Consider the following 27,446-nt stretch of genomic DNA (forward strand, 5'->3'; position numbering starts at 1 on the left):
CAGAACAATCACACCCCGTCACAACCGACCACCCACCTCGATTTAAAAACTTCCCTGGGAGCACATCACCTACCCGCAAATAACAATAACCTTGCCCCTTCCTTTCCCAAAGTTTCCTGTTGCGCCGGGCACAGGCACCGCGCCTACAAGCGCAATGATGAACCGCAGAAAACCTTCCCCGCCTGTCGGCTTTCTTCACCCATATGTGTATTGGCATAAAAAGCAAGAGAGCAACACAGGTAACTTGAAGCAGGATGCCCTTCTTATTTATAAACACTTTATTTCAAACAGAACAGCACAGTGAGGACAAATTAGTTAAATAGCTTCAGTTATTCTTTAGCATCGTAATTTAACCACAGGTAGGTATGTTTTAAAATGAAGACGAGTAGCTGCAGGAAATTATTCGCTCTCACCCTGGGATAAGTGCAGAAGAACTTATCTGGGTGGGAACGGGACAGAGTCTCTACCAAAACTGTACCAGGTTAATTTGTTTCTTGTGCTCCTGGAATGGATTCAGTGCAGGTGCCTTTGAGAAATTCACATTGTACCTGGGATCAGTCTGCAAAGTGTGTGCAAATTTTAAAAAGTCTCCATTTCCACGTTGTCCAAACGCTATTGAAGCGCATCCTCCCCTTCCCCACACACAGCAGAGCCAGCGCTGAACAGGAGCTGCACGAGTTATTGCTAAAAAAAGAGAAATAAAACCCAAGCACTGTTGATTAGGAAGTGTTTCGGTTGCACAGCCTTGCCTTATCTCCCCTTCAACCTGCAACTGTGCTATTCCAGTTAAACCATGTCAATTAGTCACATTCTCCTTATTCACAACAAGCCGGGAAAAGGCAAAACCAAAGCGAAAAAGGTTCTTTTGATCATTATGTCACCACCAGGACCGCACACACAAAGGACGCGTGGGGGCAAACCCCAGACCCTGCTGCTTTAAGCCAGAACTGAAGTACATATTTTTTTTTAAAGTGAAGCAGGTAACCAAACGCACGGAAAGCTTAAAGCATTCGCTGAAGGTTGGAACGGAAGAAACGAAGAGTTGAGTGGTTGCACCCACGTGAGATCACCCGGGAATGAACCAAACGAGAGGAGCGACCCCGACGCCGGCAGCGCCTTTCCCGGGGCGGCAGGAGTTTCCTGCCCGGAGAAAACCACCGCAGCTTCTGCCGCTGACAAAACCCACCGGTTTGGCCTGGGTTTCCCAAGGGCTGTTTGTCTGTGAGCCCGTGCTGCCCTGGGAGGGTTTGCACCTGTCCGGAGAGCTGCTGCCAACCCACACGCACCCCGGCCATTAACGCATCACCGACAATTAACAAATCAACCCAATGCTTTCCTCGTCCATCCCCCTCTTAAGGATCGAACAACACAAGCGGGATGAAGCACTCAAACCCAGCCCAGCGCAGAACCCGCAGCAGCAGAAAAAGGAACAGCAAACTGGAGGGTTTTTTCTCAAGTCTCCAACCCCTCATTGCTCTGAAACAGACATTCACACCAAAAAAAAACCACCACCCAACAAAACCAAAAAAATCAAAAGAGAATTTAAATATATGGAAACACAGAGAGAAAACTGCAGTAAAAACGCTGTAAATCCTCCGTGAAACAATCAAGTTGCTGATCATCGACCTCTGGCTCTCTCTGTTGAACATTTCCCAGCTTGGCTTAAGCAACCCAAAAGAAAATAGCTGAAAAACTTGTGGAAATATTTAAATGTTTAGAAGAAAAAAACAACAATGGTCATCCACTGGAAAATATTCAAAGCAAGACCAAGTCACTTTAAGTGAAAAGGCAGTTTCATCGTTCACTGAAGAGCTCCAAGAAGAGCAGACATTAAATCTAAACCAGCCCCATAACTCCAGCCTGATGCCCCGTGGCCAGGGGGCTCTGCACGGACAGAACAGCAGCCCGTTCAGTTCGACATGGGTGATGATCCGTTCTAGCGCGTCCAGCAAACGAAGCTCCCGCACGCTTGCCTGGATCTCTTGAGGTGAGCACAGCACCAGCATTTTAGAGACTTAAATTTAGACAAAAAAAAAAGAGCTAAAAAGTGCCCAATCTATTAAACGGGAAGTTTTAAAGCTTGAGTTTGCTACACATTTCCCCTTGGGTGTTATTTTCACACAGTAAAAAACCCCATCAGGTTAATACCCACGTGCGAGGGACTAAAAAGGTGATTAAGGAATGTTTTACTCTGGCACTTGGTAACTCCGCCCTTCACAAACACCGTACAACACGGTGAGACGTGAGCCCATAACGAATGGGAGTCTGGTTAGCTGCCAGCTGAGACGGGGCATCGGGGACCTGCTAAATCCTTGGGGACACTTCTGAATGCAGATTCTAGGTCAGCACACCGCAGAATTCCGTTTGTCTGGTACCCAGCGCAGGTTGTCAGTGTCACCCTCCCGCTGTCACCTCACGAGCCAAGAACCCGTAAAGAACAGCACAGGGAAGCGTCAGCTTTGCCACAGGACATTCCTGTTCTGTAACCCGTATTTCACTGATCACTCACTACCTTAACAAGTAGTTATTACTTAATAAACCAAGTTATTACATGTGAAGCACAGCAGCACAGTTCGGAGGGACAGAAGAGTTTTTGATCTCACGGGAGTGATGGGAAGAACGTCACTGGGAGGAAGCTCTGGAGTTCAAAATCTCATTACTCATTTCTCTGACAAAAGCAACACACGTCTGAAAACCAAAGCTCGTATTGTGAGGAAATCTCTCTGGTCCCCTGGTAAGAACTCACTACACCAAGCAGTGCTGGTTGCCCCCAGTTTACCCAGTACAGCAGCTCAGGCGTAGCTGGGAAGGACCAACACGAGCGTGCGTTGAACACCCAACAATTTTTTCACAGCAAGGAAGAACAGGCTGACGACTGGCTTATTTTACTCATTATCTTTTTTTGCAATTCCCTTTTCTGCAGTCCCAGTGTCAGTGCCCTGACCGCCGTGTCTGCAATCCTGTCCCCCAGCACCCACAGGAGTGTGAGCAGTGAGCTCAACCCAGTAAATTAATATCTATTAGCAGGGAAAAGGAAAAACAGTCCATCTGGAAAACATCTGGCTGAAGATTTCCTCAGGGGTCGGTCGAGGGAGCCCAGCAGGCCCCAAGGTCCTTAGGTAGAGTTTGTGATATAAAATATACATGTGTACATATAAATATGTCTATATTTGTGTATATATTTTTATATCACAAAGTATATATCTCGTATATACCTCACATATCTCTGGCATATATATAACCACAAATCTTACATCACAAATTCTACCTGGGCACCCGCACACACATAGGAATTCGACATTTTGTAGGAATTTTAGAATCAAACATACGCAGTGCTTCAAGGAGGACAATTATACAAAATTTTATCCTGTTAAATCCCGCCAAGGTCCTGGCTGTGCCGATGAGACCGCAGCGTGTGCTCCTGTAAACCCCGTGGTTTATCCACCCAGGGCCTCCGAGCCGTCAGGATCCCCAAACCCCCTTGACCGGAGTGTCCCTGTCTGAGCAGCATCAGCGGGATGAACCTGTATATTTTCATTCTTGCCAGACGGATCGCATCTCTTCAAGTTCTCTCTCACTCTCTGCATCCTGGAAATGCAATAAAAGAGCAGATAAGTACACAGCCTAACTGAAACTATTAAGAAGGAGAATCACCCTTTCTTCTCCAGCCCCGTAACAGGTTTTAACGTTACCCCAGTGTTACATTTTTCCTCCTAATCCTTTTTTCCCCCTGTACTTCCCTCTCAGCACCACTGTCTTTGCAGCCTATTTAAGTTTTCCAAGCACCAAAGAGAATTTCTCTCATGTTTCCTTTTGCGAGACGAGCACCGATGACCAGAACAGCAGAGTTGCACCCTCTGCTCCCTCGCACAGGCTGGATAAACGCCTTTGGTTTTCCTTCCCAACATGACGGAAGTTATCGGATTGATGACGAGAACTAACATCTGCAGAGACTTAACCAAAGCCACTTAAGCACCGGCTTCCTTATCGACTCCCACTTTTAATTTCAGAGCAGGAGAGAATTAACTGTTCACGACTTCTGTGCCTGGAGTTCTCTCCTGAAAATCTCAATGCTTTTCTGACTAAACTCTGACGCCGCCAATACATGTATTTCTTGTTCTTTTGCAAAAAAATCCTCTTTCTATTTATCAAACATACCGTTCTGCCTCCGCCCAGCGAGTTTTCCAGCCCGGTGGCGTGAGGAAGCTCCTTGTCAGGCGGAGCTGGGATGTTCCCTGCTGCCAAAGGGAGCAAACGACTCCAGCCCCGCTTGCCCCAGAGTCAGCAGCGACCAGTTCCAAACTGGTTTGTGCACTTCTGGCCAGTGCCCTGCAGGTGGTAGCACCGGCAAGCGGCTCCTGGCCAGGTGCTTTGCCAAAATCTCTCACATATCTGTGGTTTGATATGGCCTTAAAAACAGAGCAGCATGAAAATGTTGCAGATTTCTATAATTCTGCCTCACACCCAGCAGGTTTATTCCGTCGGATTAAGGCTGAAGCTGGAAGATCTGGAGGACCTTGACTGCATTACTTTGCTTGCATTTTTCAGGACAATGCAGATAACATCAGATTAATATTAAAAGCTGATGTGTTTTTATTCAGTTTCTAACTGGCAGGAATTTGAGGGCACCTTCTGTATGGGTCCCGCTTAACAGAAAAAGAGCAAAGGAAAAGGAAAAGGCAGAAGAGCTCCCAGCTGGGGAACACTGCCAGACGGCCCTTTCTAAACCGCAGTACAGTCTGTTCTCCAGAACACTGTGATAGTCATAAAAAAGCTGAAATATCCCAGATATTAAAAAAACCCCAATGCTGGGCAGTGCACACAAACCTCCAAACGGCTCAGCACAACCGGCTCCAGCCTGGGGGAGCTTTGGAGCCAACGTGGCACCAAGAGAGATCAATGTTGGCAGCTCCTCCAAAGCCACACGGGTAATGAGAAGAGGTAACGGTAAGTAGAGGAGGTAATGGTAAGTAGAGGAGGTAACAAAGCGCTGCAGCCCTAGGACAGCCAGGCAGTTCAAGCAGCCCCATCTGAGCTGAGCTGCCCAGGCAGGGTAGTGCCCGAACAAACCTGCCCCAAGCGGGGTGCTGGGCAGTGTCCTGCGGCTCTGCGGATATTCCACGTGCACAAGGAACACGTGCGGGACGTCCAGACGTGTCCCTCACCGGCCCTGCGGTGTTTGCACCAGCTGTGCTGGGCTTCCAAGCCCCTGTCAGACACATTTTTCATTATTTTGCTGAATTGCTTTAGGCATTTGGCTAACAGGACCCAAGAGAAGAAAAGAACCCACACTAAGGCACAAAATACTTCAAAACCTGGGCTTAGAGGCTGGAACATCTTTGAGAAAACAATTTTAACTCTATAACCATGTTATCCCTGCTCGTCACCCCCGTGTGCTGACTGAGGCTGTTACCTCTTTGGTAGCGACCGGCAGCTCCGAGGCCAGATCCATCCAGAGCGCGGCGGCAGAGCTGTTCCCCAGGTCCCGGTAACACTGCGAGCAAAAAACAGCAACGGGAGAACAGTCAGATGACTACAAACCACAGTTTTCGTCCTTCAAGTCTGACCCATCAGAGCACTATTTCCTTTAAAATAATTAGATATCAATTGCACTCTAAAAAGTCGTGATGAAGGATGTGATCCAAGTGGCAGGGCTTGGGATGAGGAAAAAAAACCAAACCAAACCAAACCAAACTCAAACAGATACAAGTAGTCCTGTTAACTCCTACACTAATTGGTGTTTGCAGAGCGTTTCTGAAGCTCAGTCACACCTACCAGACACGTGGTGAACTATCGGCCCACGCAGATCACACACAATGAAACCCAAACTTTTACATCGGCTCTGAAAATCTACTCAGGTTAAGACTTGCAAGGATTTGGTGCCTTAGCTTCACCGGAAATAAGTTCCAAGCCTTCCAGCCTTTCTACAAGACATTCGGGGTGATTTTGAATTTCCGTGTTTGCTGGCTGTGTTTACAAGCAGACAGAGGAGCAATTAGGAGCACATCCATCACGGTCCAGAGGCAGCCAGAAACAAAAGGCTGCTGATTTGTCAATCTGTAGTGGATTTTACCTGACAGACTCATTACCAAATACATGCAGGGAGCTGCAATATATCAAAGACAAGTCCAGCTGCTGCGAAGGCAACTACACCTGGGGCTGGGTTTTCCTCCTCTGCTGTCACCTCCACTTTAATGAGACGCTTATTGCAAAATAAATTCTGCACCCAGGTTCCAGTAATAACGTACTCCAGCCCAAACAGACCCTACGGCTCGCACGCTACCCTGATAAACTTCACATGCTCTGGGACATTGGGAATTCAGGCATTTCACAGACAATGACTACAGCTACTCTTTGCTACGCCCACTCCAGCTAATATTTCTAAAGCTATTTGGGCTTTAAATATTTCTAGACTCCAACTGGAGGCTGCAGGAATTAAGCAGCAATTTTAACATTCAAGAGTTCAAACCCAATTATTCCCTCAATGCAAACAAAAAGGTCTCTGGAGCTCCAGGCACTCATGCTGTACTTCACCATCATTCAAGGCTCCCATCTGTGCTGGTAAAATAGAGATTTCCTTTATCCTTTGCTTTTCCCCGTGATTTTCTTTCTGTGTAGATCTCAGAAATCCATGGCACTGGTGGGATTAAACCTCCAGCCTGTGGCTCACAAGTCACCAGTGCTGCTCTATACAGAATTTGATCTGCTAAAAACCAAGAAGGATGCTCCTCTGGGTGACTCCAAAGCAAAACCCTCCCCGAGTTTTAATGCCTCTGCACTAGACGATTTGGCCTTTTTCAGAAGTGTTATCATCTTATAAAACCTTGCTTCTGCACAGAGTAATTTGCAGGTACTTACACTTTACAGCCAAAGACCATTCTTTAATACAAATATTTCTTATCTTAGAAGCATGTGACGGAACTAAAGGCAGCAAAAGGTGGCTGGTTACCTTGGCGATGTAGACTCTGCCTGCTTTGGAAAACCCTGGGCTCAGTTCCTCAACCTACAGCGGACACAGGGGAGGGTGGGACAGGCAGAGAACAGCAGACATGAGGACATGCAAGGCACACAGTTAATGCCCAGATCAGGCTTATCCCATCTCTAAAAATATTAAAAAATAGATGACTAAACCCTACTTTTGTAAATACATCCCAATAACAAGTGATAGAATGAGGGGACACGGCCTCAAGTTGCACCAGGGGAGGTTGAGGTTGGATCTTGGAACAATTTCTTCCCCAAAGGGCTGTGGGGCATTGGAACAGGCTGCCCAGGGCAGTGCTGGAGCCGCCATCCCTGGAGGGGTTGGACAGACGGACATGAGGTTCTCAGGGACATGGGGCAGTGCCAGGGTGGGTTATGGTTGGATTCGATGATCTGGACGGGCTTTTCCAACCAAAATGATTCTCTGGAAGCCTGAAGCAGTTGCCTTCACCCTTGCGATTGCACTTGCCAGGTGAGCGATCCCCTCGCCTATCAGGTTTCCGTACCCGTAAGAAGTTCTGCAGCGCGTCCTGCACGGTGGCCGTCGGGGGGGCTTCGAACAACGCAGCAGCCGTTTTCTTCTCCAGCCACCCCAGGTGGGAAACCTGCAGAGACAGGAGCTGCTGCTGTCAGACCCGAGAGACACAGCACATGCGTTAGTACAGACACAGAATTATCCAGTTTCTTGTTGCTGGCTTGTGTGCCTGGGAGAAAGCCACAGATCCTGGTAGTGTCAGCAGATCCTGGACCAGTATCCCAGTCTGGCCACAGAATTAAACCCAATCTGCTTTTCCTTGTCCCAAGTCAGCTTTTGCAGTTCCGTACATCAGCTGCCACGTGCATAATGCTCGCAGTAAGACTTGTCTCTACAATTGAATATTACCGGTGTGCAACAGTGTGGGTGCTGCAAAATCCCAAACCACCTTGTTGCAAAATCCCAAACCACCTTGTTGCAAAATCCCAAACCACCTTGTTGCAGCCACAGCAGTTGCAGCAGCTCCCACCTGTGCATGGGAGCAAACGCACAGACAGAGCCCTCTCGTCTCCCGGCTTAAATCCAGTACCAGAGCGTGTTCTCGCCATACAGATCCCTCGAGCAGCACACTGGAGCCTTCCACCAGCAGATAGCCATGGTTTGCGAAAGAGGTAGCTATTGCAATTATTTCATGAAATCTTATTCTCCTGCTCCCAGCTTCTCTCTCTAAGAAACGCCCTGAGATGTCAGCAGGGGCAAGGATGCACAGGACTGTACCTTCTGATCATATCTGCCGCCTTTAATACTGTATAATCCTTGTAATGCAGAACAGCAGAAGCACTAACATATTTCTACATACATCTGTTTTGTTTCGTCACTTCAGCAGTAAGGCTGAGTAGAAAGTCCACACCAGAACAGAGCATTAGGAGCTTCCAGTAGTTCAGCGCACTGCTCCTCTGTAATTACCTGTGCCAATTATCTCAGCTACAATCTTGCAATGTAACTGCATTTTTTACAGCAGTAAAGCACTTCCAAATTGTATAAACTGAAAAGTAGATAGTTACTGCAAACTCCTGTTTCTTTTATAGGCACTAGATCTGATTTATGGTACTCAACTCCAAGCTTTTCCCTGTCAAGAAGTCTAAAGCAGCCGGCACGCTTCTCCTAATGCCTCCAACGCTGTGTGCAGAGGGCAGGGGAAACACATGCAGAGGATTATACAGATATACCATGAGCAGAAGCTCTTGCCAGCCCCGAAATGTCCTTGATCACACCCATATGTGCTTATGGGATTGAAGGTAGTTTGTTTTTACTGAGCAAAGCACAGGGAAGCGTGCTCCAGTTTGCAGCTAGTGCTCCTCCTGAGCCATCCTTTGCCGTGTCCCCTCCCGAGCCAGCTGCAGCGACTGAAAAACCCCCAGAGCTCCAACTCAGAGCAGCTTAGAAATAACACTTCTAGCAAACAGCTCTCTCTGGGAAAGAGACAAAAAACAGGGGAAAACCAAGAGCAGAATAGAGGCAATAAATAAATGAAATGGCAAAACCTCAGCAGCTTTTATTCTACTGCAGAGAACACCAAGTACCTTTAAAGGGTTTTGATGATCTGGGGACAAAAGTATTACAGCAGCAAGAGTAAATGCCATTGCTAGCATGAAACCGCGCTCTTCACGCTTTTAAAAACTTCAGTGTGTGTTGAACACCACTGAACCTCCTCCTTTCTCAAGGTTCTCCTGGGTCAGCGCAGAGCGAGGTGCCGGCAACGGGCTGGGCCAGCGCTCGTCCTGCTCACCGGCTCCCGGGCCCTCTCTCGCTAGGGGGGACCTGAACTCACCTCAACTCTTACTAAAAACCTCTACAATTTAAAATCTAGTGCTCCAAGTGGCAGCACCGGTATGCAGGTACACGTTTTAGGTTTCACAGGAGGAAGAAAGAGGGAGACGGGCTGTCTAAGGCTCCTTGGTTACTGTTAAGAGAACAGTTTGGATGGAAAGCTGCAAGATGCTGAAGGAGACGCCGTGTCCTGGCAGACAGGTGGACAGCGCTTTGAGAAAAGCACCGAGGTGCTACATGTAGGAGAACATGAGCTTTTACATCATGAGAGGTTTCTGAACACAATACATTTAAAGTATTGAGCAGCAGAGTGTTTTTCTCAGCACTGTTTCAGGACTGAAGGGGAAAGTTTCCAGATCCCACACAAGCGCAACTTTTAAACGACTTCTTCCAGCAACCAGGACATGTTTGTACCAGTACTGTCTGATACAACATCCGAGTTCAGCACCTGAAGAGTGTCCTCAGTCCTTACGCTGGTGGTGTGAATCCGCCCGTCTTCCACTCAAACAGGGAATTACATTCCAAGGAGGAAGAAAACAGCAAAAAGTAATAACAAACAATTTTACCTGGTAACACCACCTGCCCAGAAGATAGTAAGACTTTGGGTCCTCTGGTTTCAATTCAATCGCTTTATCAATGTGTTCCTGTGGAAAACCATCACCAACACACATTACGTTTTTGTTACAAGCAAATGCAATGTCTACAAGAGCAGGTGAACAAATGTGGAAAGAGGAGAGGAAGAAGTCCACAATTTAAGTGTCAGGGATCAATAAAATTACAGCTACAAAGAGCTTCCAAATTTCCATTAAATGGTTTCAGTGAACACAGAAAACCAGCATTTTATCAGCCCCAGAGACAAGAATTACCGCGCACAAAAAAATGAAGCTGCCCTTCATTTCATTCTATCACCTTTTCAGAGCTTTGACATAACCAAATTACTGGTTGTGTCAACAGCTGGCGAGGTGATATTAATAATTATACGTGGCCTCTTCTGCAGTAACTGCTCCAGGTGCATCCTCCTACCTTGTAACATCCTCCCATAGATAAATAAAGGAATCTGAGGCAGATTAAATCCTCTTTGAACAATAACGGTTTTTCATTTCTGGAGGGTGCAAGCATGAGCACAGGCAGTGACTGAAGAAGAGCTGGTGCTGTATCTGATCACCACACGGTAATTTCATGTTTCAAGTCCGCAGTCTCACCATATACATACATTTTATTTGCAAGACTTTTCTTCTTTCCTTTTTTTTTTTTTCTTCTTTTTTTTTTTTTTTCTGAGATTATGGTGTGCATCACATGTCACCGGAATCACCTTCCTCAGCCCAAACCACCCACTGGGAGCATCTCTTTGACACCTATCGCTTCCCTAAGAGCCGGAGCCAGTTTTCCTAACTTTTTACTATAGAAATAACTATTGTTCAATACTCACACAAAAGCCAGCACGTCCTTTCTACTCACCTTAAACACATATCCAGTTTGAATGCGCTTCTGGATACTCTCGTGTTCCGATAGCTGCCCGCAAAGAATCGCGTACCTGCACAGCGGAGACATCGCATGAAATCCGTCAGATTTAAATGTACATTTACATTCTGTTGATATCTTCAGAAAGAAGACGCATAAGTGCGTTAAAGCTTCACAGCTTACTGGGGAAAACAAGGAATGCTGTCCGCCTTTTGCAGGGAAGAGACGTACGCAGGAAAATTTAGTGCAGGAGAAGGTATTGGCTCAAAGGATGTGACACCAAGTTTGTTGCACGGATGGCTGGAAAGCCTTACTTCTATATAAACAGCTCTACATCCGAAATTTCCTCACTCAGCAACAAAACTGTGCCAAAACACAGAGCAACGAGGAGCCAGCGCTACTGCAGCCAGAGCCAGAACTAGTTCACTAGGAAAAGCTCTAACGAACTAAGGTGTGCAGCGACCGGCCGTACGGAACAGCCCACCTAGAGCGCGATAAATAGATACTGCAAAAACCTACCTACATCCTGCAGCCCGCCACCACACTTGGGGAACAAAATAATATGTTTTCAGTGTTTTAAGTGCAAACCCAGTTAGTTTTCTCTAGTAAGAGACCACACATTTTGACCCAAGATGCACAGTACTGAGCAAAGTGAGTTATTTCATGAGCACCAGGGGTTACGGGAGGTTAATTACCCCAGGATTTACACCCTCCCATCTCACCCCCCTGCACCTCAGCCGTGCTGATTCAGTTTTTGAGCTCTGCCACCCTGCTGGGTGGGAGCTGTGGGACAGGAGACACTTCGGAGTTTGGCTGGGAAAATATGAGGTGGAACAGATGGGCAAATGAACACCACAGTCTCCTCCTTTAAAAAAAATAAAGCTAGAAAGAAAAACTCTGGTCCAGTTCTGAAACTCTTATTTTTCGTGACAATGGGGAGGATTAGCAGAGCAAGGCCTGAGTGGGGTAAACCCCGTCTCCTCCAGCTGAAAAGCCCCCGCTGCACCGCCACAACCTGCCACTGCACACAGCGAAATCCAGCGGGTTTATGATCTTCCCCCGTTAGTTTCACAACAAACGCCAGCCTGTGCTGAACATCCCTAACCACAGCATGACTGGGCTTTAGAAATACAAGCCAATAAAAGGCCTTGCTTCCAAGATCACAAGATAAAGTATTCCTACACAATAAATCATGTAGCCTGTAGCGCTGCGCAGGATCTTGCCAGACTACGGCTCCTCTAACCGTATTGTTTAGGCTCCCAAATACGTGGGCAGGCATTAAACACAATTAGGTCAGGTTTAAGGTTATGCAACAAAACGGGAAACACCCTGCCTTTTGAACTGGGAGCTAAAACTCGGCCTAACCTCCCGTTACCTCCCCGTCCCTCCCCAGGGGGAGCCCAAGGAGCCCCTTCCAAGGGACAACAAATCCGGGGGACAGTAACTCCACGGGACACTGGCCCAGCCTGACCTCTGCACCCACAACCATAGAAATGTCAAGTGGTGCAATACGCAGCTGTCAAGAAACATAAACACCACATATTTTCTGAGAGCCTGGTGAAATGTTACATAAAACAAGCAGTAAATATTAGTCCTATCTTTGTGTCAGGAAAGAAACTAAACAAAAAAGTAAGAGATGGCTGAACTGTTTTTTCACCGCAGTCCCAGGAAAAGCCGACTCTACCCGACCCGGCTTTGCTGGGCTCAGCCTGTTGCTGGTTTTTATATGCACGACTTTGCAGTTCTGAGCTTTTAGGCTCTTCAGACCCTGACCTCCCCTCGCCGCTCGGCAGCACCAGCACGGTTTTCTGCTTTTATTACCCCTGCTTGTTTAGCTTGGTGCGGCGGAGCGAGTTCTTCCCATCATTTTGTGAAATGCCCCGGGACAAATGTCACTATGGAGCTGCAGGACTGACCGGCAGGAACAGGACAGATTGAAAACAATGAGCTGGGGAGGGGATTTTCAGCTTCTGTAAACAGCGGGTAACCTCGGAAGCACCGCTCAGACCCACGTCTCAGCACTTACTGAAACCTGACCTTACGATACCGCTCGACTAATGATTAACCAGAACTCCTCGTTAAGCTGCTGACGCCGCTCAAACTGCACGTTCCCAGGGGAATCTCAGCTAGGGAAGGATTTCCCCGGTTATCAGAAAATAAACTCTGCGGGGGCAGCTACGGCTGGAGCAGAGCCCTGTGTTCCTCAGCCCACCCCGTGCTGGGTGCTGCCCTCTGAGCAGGATCTGGGGGCTCTGGACCCCAAACTCAGCGCTCTGGGCAGCGCAGCACCCCCAGCTCCGCGGCTCTGCCAAGCCACACACAGCCCGGAGCGCTTTAGCTGTTTCACAGGCTGCCGAGCGTGCCGCAGCTCCTTACTGCAGAAAACAAGCCGTGAATTAAAAAGAAACAGCAAAGCAAATGGGAATAAAAAGAGAAGGGGCAGAAGTGCGGAGAAACAGCTATTTTTGCAGCCAACTGATAAAAGTGCAAGAGTGTTTTATATTGGCAAAGATGAGTGTGACCACTGGCACCATGCCTAACAAATAAAAAGCAACTCGCAGACGGTAAATGTCGAGTGAGTTCACTGTTCCAAGAGCAGGAGGGAACAGTGATCGCTGCTGAGGTTTCTTCTGTCCCTGCTCATACTTTCCAGCCCTTTCTCTTGCTTCCCCAGGGGATGTTACCAGGCAGCTCTAGCTCCGTGCCATTTTCCCCCTCTAAGTTCTGAAATACCTTCTGACACCAACTCCTATTTGCCGTAGTTGCTTCTGTCCCTAATCTATATTGTCAGTAACTTCCCTGTTTAATCCCCCTGGGAACAGGAAACACTCAGCTCATAAATCCAGACATGGCTGAACATTGGCCAGACCTGGGCAGAAATCAATAAAATAGAAAATTACGGTCAACATGAAATAATGTACATGGGAAAATGCAGCGTTAACGATCCCTACACCATCACAGGCTTCGTGCAGCCTGTGTCACAGACATTAAAATCACTGGGAATGTTTCTATTAAAATGTCCATTTCATACGTTGTGGAAAAGAGAAAGATGATGTTGACTGTTGTATATGGAAGCAAGACTGAAAAGGACCATCACGTCGGTATGACGCACATCCACCACGTTGGTATTACACAACCTGTGTTCTGCGGTGGATTCCTGTACTTTGTCTGAAAAAGATACAGCAGAAAGAGAATAATATGGGAAAGACAATATGGGTGATGAGAGAGAATAACACGATTCCCTATGAAGGGAGATATTAAAAGATACGGATTCTCCAGCAAGGGAGAATTAAGCGTCATTTCATTAGGAATAATTTTTTTCTCAGGGTAATATTAATCAGCAGAAAAAGAGGCTGCAATTAAAACAGCTTGTGACCATCCCACGATCCACACAGAGCTGGAAAGGGAATCATTTCCTGTTCGGTTCACGGCAGAAAATAATTATTTCTGCAACTGATAAAGGTAGTTCCATATTCATTTCCAATAAACCCCATGCCTCCCACACGCCACTCTGCTGTTTCTGCAGCTGTTCTCTGCAATTAAATGCAAGATGTGGATGTTTGAAAAAGAGACGGGTCTAACAGGACAGGAATCGAGCCCCCTTGCACCAGAAGCACTGCGGGAGGAGCTGGGCCAGGCTCTAACAGAAAATCTCACCTCAAAAGGCTTGAGATTTTCTTCTGGAGCCGCCTGACTGCACGTCACGTCCCAGCCGCCATGTGTGCGCACCGTAAACGCGGAATTACAAAGCTGAACCTGCTTGGCACAGTGTCCAAGTGGCTCACAAATTGAAGAAACCACCCGGCAACTACAACCCCATTCCTTGGAGATGTTAAACCAGCAGACAAAGCCAAGCACCACGATCCGTGAGAGATCTGTCGGGTTGTCTGTCCCAGTATTCCTCCTTCATAACAAAGCTCTAGTTTGGAACAGCGACTCATTGCTAAGAGCTGAAATAACGCAGTCTTTGCAAGACTAAAAAGGCATTTATTTAGATGCCAGTAGTCCAAACCGATCCTCCAAACAAATTTACTCATATCAGAAGAGCACAGATCTTGTTCAGTATTCAGCATTCTGATTTCTCAATAATTTCCATTAAACTCCCAACTCTTTTATTCTATTTTTCATGTTGTCAGTCCCTCTCAGCAACTGCTGATACACACTGTTCATCAAGGAATTCATCACAATACCAGAACAGCATGTTCCCTTACCCCTACGAACACCTGCACCACTCTACGAACTCTCTTTTGGTGTATTTTTAAAAAGCAGAGCGATCCTTTCACACACAAGTCGCAGCCAAAGGCTGTTCATCCAGCAAGGGACCTTCCCTCCTGGGATGTCCCCACTGAACCCTGATCAGCTGCAGCACCTATACAAACACACAACACCCTGCTCAGCTAAACTGTAGATAATTTAATCTTATCATGGAAAAATAAAAACCTTTGTCAAAAAAAAAAAAAAAAAAAAGACACATGCTCTGAATTCATGTCAGAGCCCAAGTAGCTTTGCAGAGGAACAAGCAGCGTCCAGGAGCAGAACACAGCAGTGCTGGCCACGAGACACTCTCCAAAGGAACAGAAAAGGCTTGTGGTAAGGATGATGTTCCTACTTACTCCAGAATTAAGATGAACACAAGAACACTGGCACAGCAGGGCAAGCTGATCGAGGCAAACGTATCGCCTATCGGCATAAAGCATCTCTGCGCAGCATTATTGAAATGTCAGTAACAGGGTAAAACCCAACAATTAACCCAAGAATGCTGGAGGAACACAAAGGAAAAACTTCACTCATATTTGATTTGTAATTCTTAAGGCTCTGCCCCCACAGCGGCACAGCTGGCTGTGAGCTCGGCTTTGAAGGATACAGACGTTATTGTGTAGGGGCTGAAAAGGGGCCAAAGGAAACAGGACTCGTGAAAGAAAAGAAGAGCCTCACCACACTGAGCCCTCAAACTCGGGAACCGGCTTCCCGCAAGTTATCTGGGTGAAACACATTCCTCGGCAGCCCGTCTACACCCAGCGCAGAGCAGGGTGCTCAGATATGTGTTTCCCAGGGTCTGCACATCCAAAAGTGACACCAGAGTCCAGCTCCGGTCTGTGCCGAGGCACCCGCAGCATCGCGGCCCCAACCAGCTGCTGAGCACATCAGTGTCTTCCTCCGCTGGAAGGGAAACCGCACGAGTCCCAGGAAAACTCCTAAACAAACCTCGCCTTTTCAAAATATACGTACTTAAGCTACAAGCAGCCTGAAGAACATGCAGGCTGCAAAATTCAGCCTGGTGAACAGAGGTCGTCGCACTTATTCACCTCAAACACACTGTGCCAAGAGCTGGTTTCTCCAGGCCCCGCTCAGCAGCTCATCCTTCACTGTCAAAGCTGATCAACTTCTTAAGTGCAGACTCACAAAAGCCTTCAAACAATTTGTTCTTGGTATCCAAAGAAGTTCATTATTCTATTTGTGAGGTTTTGCTCAAGAACTCTTCTGGCCATCTCAGAGAAATTCATAATTAAAGTGGCAGAAGCAAAGCCAAGTTTATTACTTTTATCACAACCAAACCTACCGTCTGTCAAGCCATTACTTATGGCAGCTAACCAAAGCTGTTAAAAATGGGATTTTACAGAAAATAATGTTAATGTAGTATACTCCCAGGAAGAGCAAATAAACTTTTTGTTTGTGTTTTCTTTATTTTTAAACACCACTGAGCTCACAGCAATCTCGAGTCCTTTTCCTGTGCTGCTTAAAGGCAAGAAGTAAAAAGTGACATACCACTGATGGCACTCAGCGCTCTGATCCCACTTCTGTAAGGCGATTTCTAGCTCTTCTTTCCCTGCAAAGGAGTCATCAGAGAGAAGAAATTCAGCCACTTTCTCACTTTACTTCCTTCTTTAAAACTGTTAGAGTACAACAACAGAATGGCACTAAAAGTTATATGTTTGTTGGTTTTATAATACACTTGACTTAAAATGTTCCCTAAATAATTGCGTACTTTTGCAGACACAGGGAACATCCAAGACTGCTCAAAGAGACCACGCAAATTTTAAGTGAAGCAGCAACACAGTCTCAGCTCCTTTGGAAGTACAGTCATCCCTAATGAAAACATCTCCTCCCATGTTAAGAAAACGTAGAGACTTTTCAGTGGTTTTGTTCTGATTCATTTCACAGCCTCAGCTCTAGGCCTTGTCCCGCTTCCCTCTCTCTCCAACCACCTGCCATCTCAAAAAGCTGGAGAAGTGGGAAAAAAAGTGGGGTCTGTAGCTTTGAAGTGTGAAGTCAGCGCTGACCACCCCACCGCCCCTGCCGTGAACACGATTCCTCACCATCGGCCGCGTACGACCTCTTCTCATCCGCGTCTTCTGTGAGCTCGCACATGTCGCTGTATGCTCGGGCCAGGCGCCAGAGAAAGTCCTGCTGGTCTGCGTACTGCAGAAAACCAGAGTTGTATGTCAAGACCCATTCTGCCATCGGCCCTTTCACTTCAGAGGCCACGCTGGGGCCAGTTCTCCAGCAGCCTCCCCTAACCTTAAAACACTGGGAAAAAAACCTCACCCTAAACGTGGCCATTTCATTAAAATACACAACTCGAATTTTACTTTTTTCACATTTCAGTCGCCATGCAAAGTTTCACATCCTGGCTTGTTTTTAAATCCAGGACAGCAGAGCAGGTGTGCCAAAAAACTCAAACTTGCTTTTAAAAAAGTAAAAACTTAAAACAGAACCACCTAACAGGCTGGTTTATTTTGGGGCAGTATTGTAAATAAACAAGTGGGATGCCGATGCTGGGCGAGGCACAAGCCAGCTGTGTGCAACAGCTGGAGTACCCGACCGCTGCCCCTCGCTGTGCTCCCCCAGCTCAAGGGCAGCACCAGTGGTCACCAAACCGCTCGCATCGCCTGTGTGACATAAAAACACACTTTTTAAGGTGGCAACACACCTGCACCATCCAGGGCTTTAATCTCATTCACTAACACACACACGAGCATTACCTGACCCTGCTGTTTGCATACGCAGCTTAACTCCTGAACCAGCACACATGCGCTGGGCGGTACTTGGAAAGACCAAGTTCACAAATACAGACCAAGCCATTGCGTATTAAATGAGGTAAACATTCTCAAACTGCCTCCCGAGTTTGCTGCACACGCACAGTCCTGTTATTTTACATGTGTACAGTGTGTTTGCTCAGGGAAAGTGATGACACGATGAGACACGGCATTCCAGACAGAGAGCGACTGGGAACCGGCAGCTGCTGCAGCCCCAACAATTTTGGCCCCCAGCCCGATCCCGAGAGCGGGGCCGCTGGAATCTGGCCCAGTTGTGGCAGAGGACCGGGACCCAGCTCCCACTTGCAATTTCCTCTTTCCCGGCTATCAAGCTGAAGACATAAATCACGGCTGGAAAACATCAGAAGGCGAGCTTTACCACCAGCTTGTTGTTGAGCAGCAGCTGGAAGCCGTCCCTCCGCTGGTGCTGGTCGCCGCGGTGCAGGCGGTCAGCCTGCTGCAGCAGCTGGGCCAGCCCGGCCCCCGGCCAGGGATCCGCGGGGAGCTGCGGCCCGTCCTCGGGGTTCAGGTCCAGCGAGTCCCGCCGCGCAGCCCGCACCGTGTCACAGCTCGCTTCGTCCTCCCCTTCCTCGCTCTCTCTCTCTGACTCCCGGTCGTAATCGGACTCGGCGTTGGCTGTCGTGTACCTTCGAAACAAACACACAACACAAAATTAGTTTGAGGAGATAGTGCGCAGCCTTTGACAGTTTTACACATACCATACAGGAAAAACAACTCTTCCTAACAGAGGAACGGGAGTATCTTAATTTATCCTGGAGAACGCTGTGCAACCCAAGTGCCTCAAATGCCACTCCTGTCACTGCTGCTCACAGAATAGACACAAGCTCCAAAAGCTGAAGAAAGAAGATCCCCAAAAGCGAAGCAGAACTCAAATGTCCACATCACACTTGCACACTGTAGCAGCTTCTCTTGGGCCTTCTAACTTCAATCTAAGAGAATTAAACAACTACAAACAGAGCCAGGACAATCCAGTTAAAAGTATGGATTATAAAAGGGAATTTCAACACAAGATCCGACACGCTTATCCATGTGGAAAATACAACTTGAGGTTTTTAGCCTGTTTCAGGAAATTTCAGACACAGCAGCAGTTTTGGGAACATCAAGAACCTCTGTCACCTTGTCCGAGCGCTAAACACCAACCAGCTTGTTCACACTGACGTGTGACAAGGTGCAAAGCAGCCGGAGAGCGAGGAAAAGTATTTCACATGAACAAGTCCAGCAAGGAGACAGCAGGTGAGCCACAGAAAGACACTGCGTGGACAAACACGCAGGCAACAGTCAGCTGCTAAATTAGTCAAATGAACCAGAATAAAGCGCAGATCAAAGTTTCTGAAAATGGCTAAAACTAAGCTCCCCCAAACCATAAACAGGCACCGAAGATGGAAATCTAAAATAACATTATATATCGACCAAACTGACCAACACCACTGCAGTGGGGTGTCTACTAACAGAGTTAATTTATTTTCAAATGAGACTCTTTATTTGTCCCCCTCACGTTTATCTGAGCATGAGTCAGCCAGTCATTTCAGAATGTGCGCTTTTATATTCACATTTTGTTGGTTTGTCGGAACAGAGAGCTCTCTTCCTGAGGCATACTGCCACAAACCCCAGGGACACTGCATTCTGGGGGAAGTTTGTACCTGTCCCACGGCCAAACTGCGCCCAGGCCGGGTGCCGACCTTTACGGGTCCTGCTGGAAGGAAAGGCGGCCGCGGTGCGGGGACACGCGGGAGCACAGCCCAGCGCTCGGCGGTGCCGCTGCCCTGCTCTGGGGACAGAGATCTGGCCCCAAGCTCCGTATCTGAGGAGGGCAGTGACAGTCCCTTGGCCGCGCAGAGATAACGAGACATTTGGCTATCGAAACTTCCATTTGCCGTGATGCCCAAGCGTTTCCTGCTCCGGCAGAGGGTGAAACCCGCCCTCCCTCCCCACAGCCTCCAGTCCCGTACGGGTGAACCGGCACCACTTCGTGCTGAGACGTTTTAAGACAAGAAATAAGAGTCAGCCTTAAAGCAGACAGCACAAGATGACACGCTGGAGATCATGCAGGCAGTGCTAAATTAATGGATAACAGCAACACGGTGGTAGGTGACACTGGCACGGCTCCCTTTCAGATTAAAAGCTTCATTTCTTGGTATTTTCTTAAAATTAACAATATTATGAACTCTCTAGACTCCCCCCTTTTCAGTACTTGCACACGAACTCCTCCAGTTCTCCGATTTCCCGTCCTGTCTGTGGCGCAGCCGCGGGCTCCACAGCGTGATCCTGTCTCGCTACGTTTTACTGGCAGCCGCATGGATTCCAGCGCTGCAGCTGGAAACCCTTTCCACGGGGGGCTCCTGAAACACAATCTGTTTTTAAACAGGCACAGGATGGCTCTGACACACGTTTTTTCTCCACCACAAAAATGTGTTTTGTCCAAGGCAGCTCATACAAATATTGCCAGTTTAAAAAGACAAGTAATACCGTATATAACTTCGTAATCTCGGAGTTTTCAGAAAGATTAAGGGATTTAGATGTTATCGGCCTGTTTTCTTAGGTTTATGATGACGGAAAGTTCTTAAACGTTTCAGTATGTTGAGGCCCCTGGGTAGCACGCACCCCAAACACGAATGAAACCAGACTATCTGGCACAAAAAGCGCACGGGGAGAGGAGGCCAAGCAGCCCCAGAGCAGCAGAAAGGACGCAGCCCGGGAGCTGCGGGCTCCTGGGAGCTCGTGCTGATTTCTGTGAACTATGTATGAAACTGGAGAAGATGCTCATGTCCGTGTGGTTTACAAAACGGAGCTGAAATGTGAGCTCTTCTTTCTGAACTTCATTAGAAGAACACAAGTGCCAGAAATGAATTCATGGCTGAAATGGATCTGTTGAGAACAGTCTCGTTCTTCCTCCTAGTGGCTGCTAAAATGTTTAAACAGTCTTTTCCAAAATTTACATTTCCTACGCTGTGTTTCTACTAGAAAATTCTAGTAATTACATTGCTAAAAGATGATATTGCATATTAAAGGCAGCTGGTCCTGAACAGACTAATACCTATTTGCATATGATAAATACCAGAGTGACAAATTATACACTACCCATTTTTTTTTTTTTCAATCAGATGAGAGCTGCTCATCCACTGATTCTCCACACTGGTCATTAAACCTAATTACAGATTTGAAATACAATGTAAGAACCCCCCCAGCGTCGCTAGGTTCTCAAGAAAGTAATGAGATTTTGGAGTAAAACACATCCTTGCTCCACGGCTCACTCCGGGTCCCCTGACGGGGACGTCCTCTCTGAAAATTCCAGTTGTTGTCACCTCTAGCACGACTTAACATTTTCTAATGGTCAGAAGACACCGCGGGCTGTATCTGTTGGACAGAGCGGCTTTTCAGCACGCTGCACACCAGACACCGGCACTCTGATGACTCCAGGCATCCGCTGTTATCTAGACAGCAAGCTCTTGTCGTCAGAACATTTTTAGAATATATTTGCAGAATATTTTTAACATTTGTCACGCAGCCCTGTCACCTACTACACCCTTGTGAATCACTTACTCCCTAATTCTGTCTTCATACGAACACCCGCTTCCGATGAATGAAGCAGTTCTGTAACCGGGATGTGATCGCACCAGCTCCTCCCCGATTCCCCAGCTCCTGCAGATAACACACTAACCCCACATGTTTTAGGCAGCTACAACACCTGTTTCCCCAGACCCGTGCCCTTTGTTCTGCCACAGCAACAGCTGCTTCGTGCCCCGATGACAAACCTGCGCCACCAAGTGCCACGTTGCACCTGCCTGGTCATTCAGCGGCCACCAAACAGCGCCTCACGTCCAAATTCCACCTGCCTCGCCCTCGACGCTACAATTAACTTCTCTCTTTAAATTATATTTCATTCTGTCTTCCCTGGGAAAACGTACAGGGCCAGCTGCTGTTTCAGAACACACGCGCGTACCCCAAAAGCTGTGGAGTTCGCCTGATGAAGGCACAGAGGCGTTTCACCAGAAAGGCGGCAGTCACACACAACTACACAGCAGACTTCTTGTTTTCTAATATCACAACACTTGCATCTAGATAGGAATTTTTATCCTCACTCTTGAACTACACTGTAGTTTTCACCTGGTTTTAAACTATAAGAGTTTAAGCAACACAACTTAACAGTGTGATGCGCTGAGAAAAATCCGCAATACCCTAACCAAAGACATTTCTGTTAACAGGAATATATTTTTAAACTTTCTCAAGTCTTCCAGACAATCTAAAAATATATTACTGTATGGAAATTTTATTTAGACAGTCTCTCTCACTCAAGTCCTAGGTTGGACTTCTATCTCCCTTCTTCCTGCAAGGGTCCCTAGTCAAATTACTGCTTTAAAAACCCCTCAAAAACTTGCCCCTCCCACAGCCCCTTTCTCTAAAAGTCAGAATTGTCACAATCTGGCCCTGACAGAAGTAGGTTTACTGTAATAAAAGCAAAAAACCCCAGGATGACAGACACCTAATGGAGAAAAAATCCCTTCCTTTATGTTATAAACCGCTCGGACACAAGTGACTGGGCAGCAAATCCTGTAGAAGCTGCCTCTACCCGGTGCTCCGCTCACCCTCCTTCGCTCTCCCCGTCGTCCGTGGTGGCCGCTCCCGAGCTGGCGGTGAAATAAATGGAGCTGGAGGTCACGGAATCGCTTCTTTCTCGGGGAAACGGGAACCGCCGCCGGCGAGTCACTCGCTGGGTTTCTTCCAGGTGCGACCTGGGACGGCAAAAAGAGAAAGAAATAAATATCTGATGGTGAAACGCCTGCTGTCTCACTTCCCTTCTCATCTCTAGCAGATCCTAATTCACTTTATATCCAAGGAATTCACACCATGACCTGCTCTCGCTTACAATCCTCCCGTTGCCGTACGCCAGACACCGTATTCAGAGCTAAAGCCGGTCTGAGTGCAGACTTGGTCCCTACACAGTCCATATGTGCAGTCCCCACACGAAGGGGTCACCACATCGCATGCGCTCCTCCCATTTCCTCAGTGAATGCAGAGAAAGGAATCTCAAGACACCCTGCAGAACACAGGACCTTTTATTCTGTATCAAATGTTACCTACAGCTGGCAGCAACCGGAGAGGAAACAGCAGTAATGAGAGACAAACACTTGCAGAATAAATAACTTCCCAGGCTGGAATTTGAAGCGTCTGTACTTAATATTCCAGAAGGAAATAAAACCAATCCTGGCTAAAGAATGTTTTGTACATTAATCTCATTGGAGGTCAAGACATAACACCCGTGGAAACTAGAGAGACATTTCTCCCATGTTTGGATTTTAAATTTAACAGACACAGTCACAGCTGTTTTACCATGCAATGGAGTAAAAATCCTGTTTCCCTGAAAATAAGACAAGGTCTTATATTAATTTTTTCTCCAAAAGATGCATTAAGGCTTATTTTCAGGGGATGTCTTATTTTTCCATGAACAACAATCTACATTTATTCTTAAAAAAAAATTAAAAAAAAAAATCAACATTCATCCAAATATAGTCATGTCATCACATTCTGTCAAATCTGTCGCATCTGCCCTGCTGCATTCTATTGCCAATTAATTTTACTTTTCTACATGTATAGCTGCTTGGACACTATTTAAACTGACTTTTTTAAATGAACTCTAACTAGGGCTTATTTTTGGAGTAGGGCTTATATTTTGAGCATCCTCAAAAATCCTGAAAAACCATGCTAGGGCTTATTTTTGGGGTAGGTCTTATTTTGGGGGAAACATCCCGCAGAGCAGCCAGAGGAGCGTGGGCAGGGCCGGTACCTGACTTGGCCCAGGATTTCGGCGGCCAGGCGCTGCAGGCTGCCCCGCAGCTCCTCCACGTCCCCGCGCAGCTCCGAGATGTTCCTCAACACCAGGTCCAGGCGCTGCAGCACGTCCAGCGGCTCGTCCCGCGGCAGCAGGGGGGTGTGCGGCGCGTCCCCCGCCTCCACGGCACCCACCACCCTGGGCACCACTGCAACCAGAGAACACGTTCGTTAGGGGCACGCAGGAAAGGGTTTCGCACGGGGAATCTTGGGGCAATTTTGTTCTCGGAAGACAGAGGATACGATGCTCAAGTGTCGCTGCCTGGCCTGAGGTTTGGGGTTCTGCAGCTGCTTCATGCTCCCTTCTCTGGCACCCGCATCCAGCCACACTTCACAGATTTGCCCCAGCAACTGAGGGTTACCTACTTCTTTTAAATACATTTCTATAAAAATCCCCTTCTCAACATTTTTTTTAAGAGAGCAAAATCCAGACTGAACTTCACAAAGACTATTGCAGATAAGGAAGCTGTTGCTTTTTTTTTTTTTTAAAAAAAAAAAGTCCTTACTGCAAATTAATTTAATTTCTACCCCATGCATTTCTGTGTTAACATCACACTGAAAAACTACAGTCTGCTTTTGTTCTGAATCGCCATCAGCTGGGGAGGCCAGTGGGCAGGAAAGCAACTGGCTTACAAGACAGAATGTGACAATGAACAAGGGAAACAGCAGCTCAGTTTGGCCAAAAAAGACCTATTCTAAAAAAACCTCACAAACCAAAACACACCACAGAGCCCCCTCTATTCTTATCCAAGGGAAAAAGAACCCAACACACAGAAACACAAAGAGGAGACATCGGACTTTATAAACAGCAGCTCAGCCACCAAAATGTGTCATTGCCTTGTAATGAATATCTGGAACCCCCACCACCCCCGATCCTACATCTCCCTGCAGACACAGCGCGATCAGCCAGCGCCTAACAACAGACTTCCACCTGGGCATTTTAAATACGTTTGCTTGAAAGCTCATCAATATTATAAATAAATACACTACCAGTTAAGCCAATTCTTTAAGAAAGAACACTTTTTATATGGACAACAACAGAGGAGAACCCCTCTTGGCAAAGCAGCCAGATGTGCAGAAATGAAGGGCTCATGTTCCAGGCTACCTGAGATAAAAACTGGAACTCTCTCAAATGAGGAATTACCATGACCTTTCCCCACCCTCATCAGCTCCTCAGCAGCCCCGCCGGTCGCTGTGTTCTCTGAGGGGCCGTGCAGAACCCATGGGCTGGTTTCAGGCACCTGCCCCGCTCCAGTCCCACCGCGCTGCCCAGGACCTGCTGCCTGGGGGTGAAATCCCATGAAATTGGGTGAATTGATTCCTTCTGAGGGACACGGGCAGCAACGGGGCAGACACCGGGTGTGGCAGGAGCCACCGGCCCAGCAGAGCCGCCCGCCACAGCCACACGGGTGTATTCACCCAGTTACTCCTTGTGCAGCACGCGCTCCCCGCGGTGCAGCCGGGAATGTGAAGGTGCAATTGTCTGAAACCTGGTTCTACAACAGCACAGGCTTCAACGCTCTTCACAAACTCCGACACGGCAGCAAAGACAAACCTTCGGATACCCCTCTAAAGATGCTCAAGTAAAACCTCTCCCCTGTGAGTAATTTTCTTTTTAAATCTCGTCTGCTGAACTGCAGATGTTACTAAATGGAAACGCTTGCGCCCGGCGCTGCTGCTCCCCTTCCGAAACCTGAGCAATCGCTACGAACAAACCAGGTCCACCTTCTGCTCCCGCAGTTTTGCACACACTTGGATAAAGTAAAAAAAAAAAACGCTCAGGTTTCAAATTCAGCATTTTAAAAAACTCCAAATTTCCACTGCCTCGGAGCTCAGGAGCGAGTGGGTAACACTTAAAGCTCTAAACCAGCTCTGAAAAGCACACCCAGGGCAGAGCAGGTTACAGGGCTCTGCGAGGTGCAGACAGCCGCGTTTTAACCAGCTGCACAAGAACCGGGCCGGGCCGGTTCCCCCCCCCGGGCCGGGCCGGCTCCCCGCCCCGGGCCGGGCCGGCTCCCCACCCCGGGCAGGGCCGGCTCCCCACCCCGGGCAGGGCCGGCTCCCCACCCCGGGCAGGGCCGGCTCCCCACCCCGGGCAGGGCCGGTTCCCCCCCCCGGGCCGGGCCGGCTCCCCACCCCGGGCCGGGCCGGTTTCCCCGGGCCGGCGGGACGCGCTCAGGGCCCGGCCCGGCCCGGCCCGGCCCGGCCGCGGTGGTTCCCGCAGTGAGGCCCGGCCCCGCACGCCGCCGCTCCCCCGGCGCTCTCCTACCGTGGCTCCGGTGCCCCGTGGGCTCCGCCTCCCGGCCGCCTCCCCGCCGCCAGGGCCATGGCGGCCGCCGGCGCCGCCGCAGCAGCCAGAGCAGCCCCAGGCCGGCCCCCGCCGCCGCGCCCAGCGCCAGCCCCAGCGCCAGCCCCAGCCGGCCGGGCCCGGGCCGCACCCCGCCCGCCGCCATCGCCCGGGCCGGGCCCACCGGACACACCGGCCGCGGCGGGCGGCGCGGGGGTGACGTCACACGAGAGCCGCCCTATGGCGTGGAGCCGCGTCATCACCGCGCGACGGGGGGGGCGGGACCGGCGGCGGGGCGGGGCGCGTGTTACGTCACGAGGCCGCCAGCGTCACACCTGAACTTGAACTTGAACCTGAACCTGAACTTTACCCGTACCGGTACCTGTACCCACACCTGTGCCTACACCTACACGTGTACCTATAGCGGGACCTACACCTGCACCCACACCTACACCCGTCCTTGTAGCTGTACCTACACCTGAACCTACACCTGAACCTACATCTCAACCTACACCTATATTTGTACCTATATCTGTACCTACACCTGAACATGTACCTGTATCTACACCTATACCTGTACAGGTTTTCAGGTGAAACCTATACCTGTACCTCTGGCTGTATCTACGCCTGACCCTATATGTACTCCTGAACCTATACCTGTACCTACACCTACGCCTGAGCCTATACCTACACAAGCACCTACACCTATACCTTCACCTGCACCCACACCTGCACCCACACCCGCCCCCATCCCCACAGCCGCTGCACCGGGGCCTCAACAACAGCCCCGCGTCGCCCCCGCACCCGCAGCACGGGCTGTGACCCGGCACGGCGGCTGTGGCACCGCGCCCCTGCCCACCGCTGTGACCGAGGCGCTTGTGCTCCGTGCTGCTGGTGCCGGGACCAACCCCGCAGCCACCGCCGGCTGTGCGCCCGCTGTCGCCTGTCGCCTGTCCCGTCCTCTCCGGCTGACGAGCGACAGCCACAGCAATGACAAAGCCGTGCCGTGGAGGCGCCGGCTGTGACGTCCAACCCGCGCTCCGCAGGATATTAAAGATGGTATCAGAGTCACCTGCCCCGGCCTCCTCGTTTTTCTTCCCCGCCACGCTTTAATGAAAGTCACAAACCCCACATTTTGACAGCAATAATTTCCGTTGCGAGCAGGTGCTTTGCTCTTCCCTTTAACCCCTTCGCAGCAGCAAACAGCCACGCACCAGCAGCTCTGCCGGCGCCGGTTGTCTCCACGCGGTGAGCAGACTGCTCGGAGCCGCTGCCGAGGGCCAGTAATTTGGTTTGGGATGATAAACGGCACCACCAAGATGTATCACACTGTGTTTTACAGGCGGCTCTCATGGCAGGGCTGAGCACTCGGGCTGTCTCCCAGATTTCAGTATCTCATCAGGAAATTCAATATCAAAATGCTGTCTGCAGGCTCCGTTTGCATTTCCTTCTTTTCTTTTTTTTTTTTTTTTTTTTTTTTTCCCCAAGAAGAGCGATCTGGGAGCCAGATCGAGCAGCAGGCATCGGG

The 27,446-nt window shown here is 48.7% G+C and overlaps 1 protein-coding gene across 2 annotated transcripts; it reads right to left on the reverse strand.

Moving 5' to 3' along the window:
• Positions 1-244: 244 nt before the first annotated feature.
• On the reverse strand, positions 245-26,116 carry RMDN3 (regulator of microtubule dynamics 3). Of its 2 annotated transcripts, XM_065636077.1 has the most exons (12): positions 25,901-26,116; positions 23,588-23,780; positions 22,389-22,535; positions 18,164-18,431; positions 17,065-17,167; positions 16,514-16,574; positions 10,745-10,820; positions 9,853-9,930; positions 7,488-7,586; positions 6,950-7,003; positions 5,414-5,494; positions 245-3,588 (listed from the first exon to the last, which is right to left on the reverse strand). In XM_065636077.1, the coding sequence occupies exons 1-12, from the start codon at positions 26,082-26,084 to the stop codon at positions 3,535-3,537; spliced, it is 1,398 nt and encodes a 465-aa protein (XP_065492149.1). In that variant the 5' UTR covers positions 26,085-26,116; the 3' UTR covers positions 245-3,534. The 2 variants fall into 2 exon arrangements, with proteins under 2 accessions (XP_065492149.1, XP_065492150.1); XM_065636078.1 differs by lacking the exon at positions 23,588-23,780 and having other exon boundaries at positions 25,901-26,046.
• Positions 26,117-27,446: the final 1,330 nt, after the last annotated feature.

The sequence above is a fragment of the Caloenas nicobarica genome, chromosome 5 (assembly GCF_036013445.1).
Source record: "Caloenas nicobarica isolate bCalNic1 chromosome 5, bCalNic1.hap1, whole genome shotgun sequence".
Lineage (NCBI taxonomy): Eukaryota > Metazoa > Chordata > Aves > Columbiformes > Columbidae > Caloenas > Caloenas nicobarica.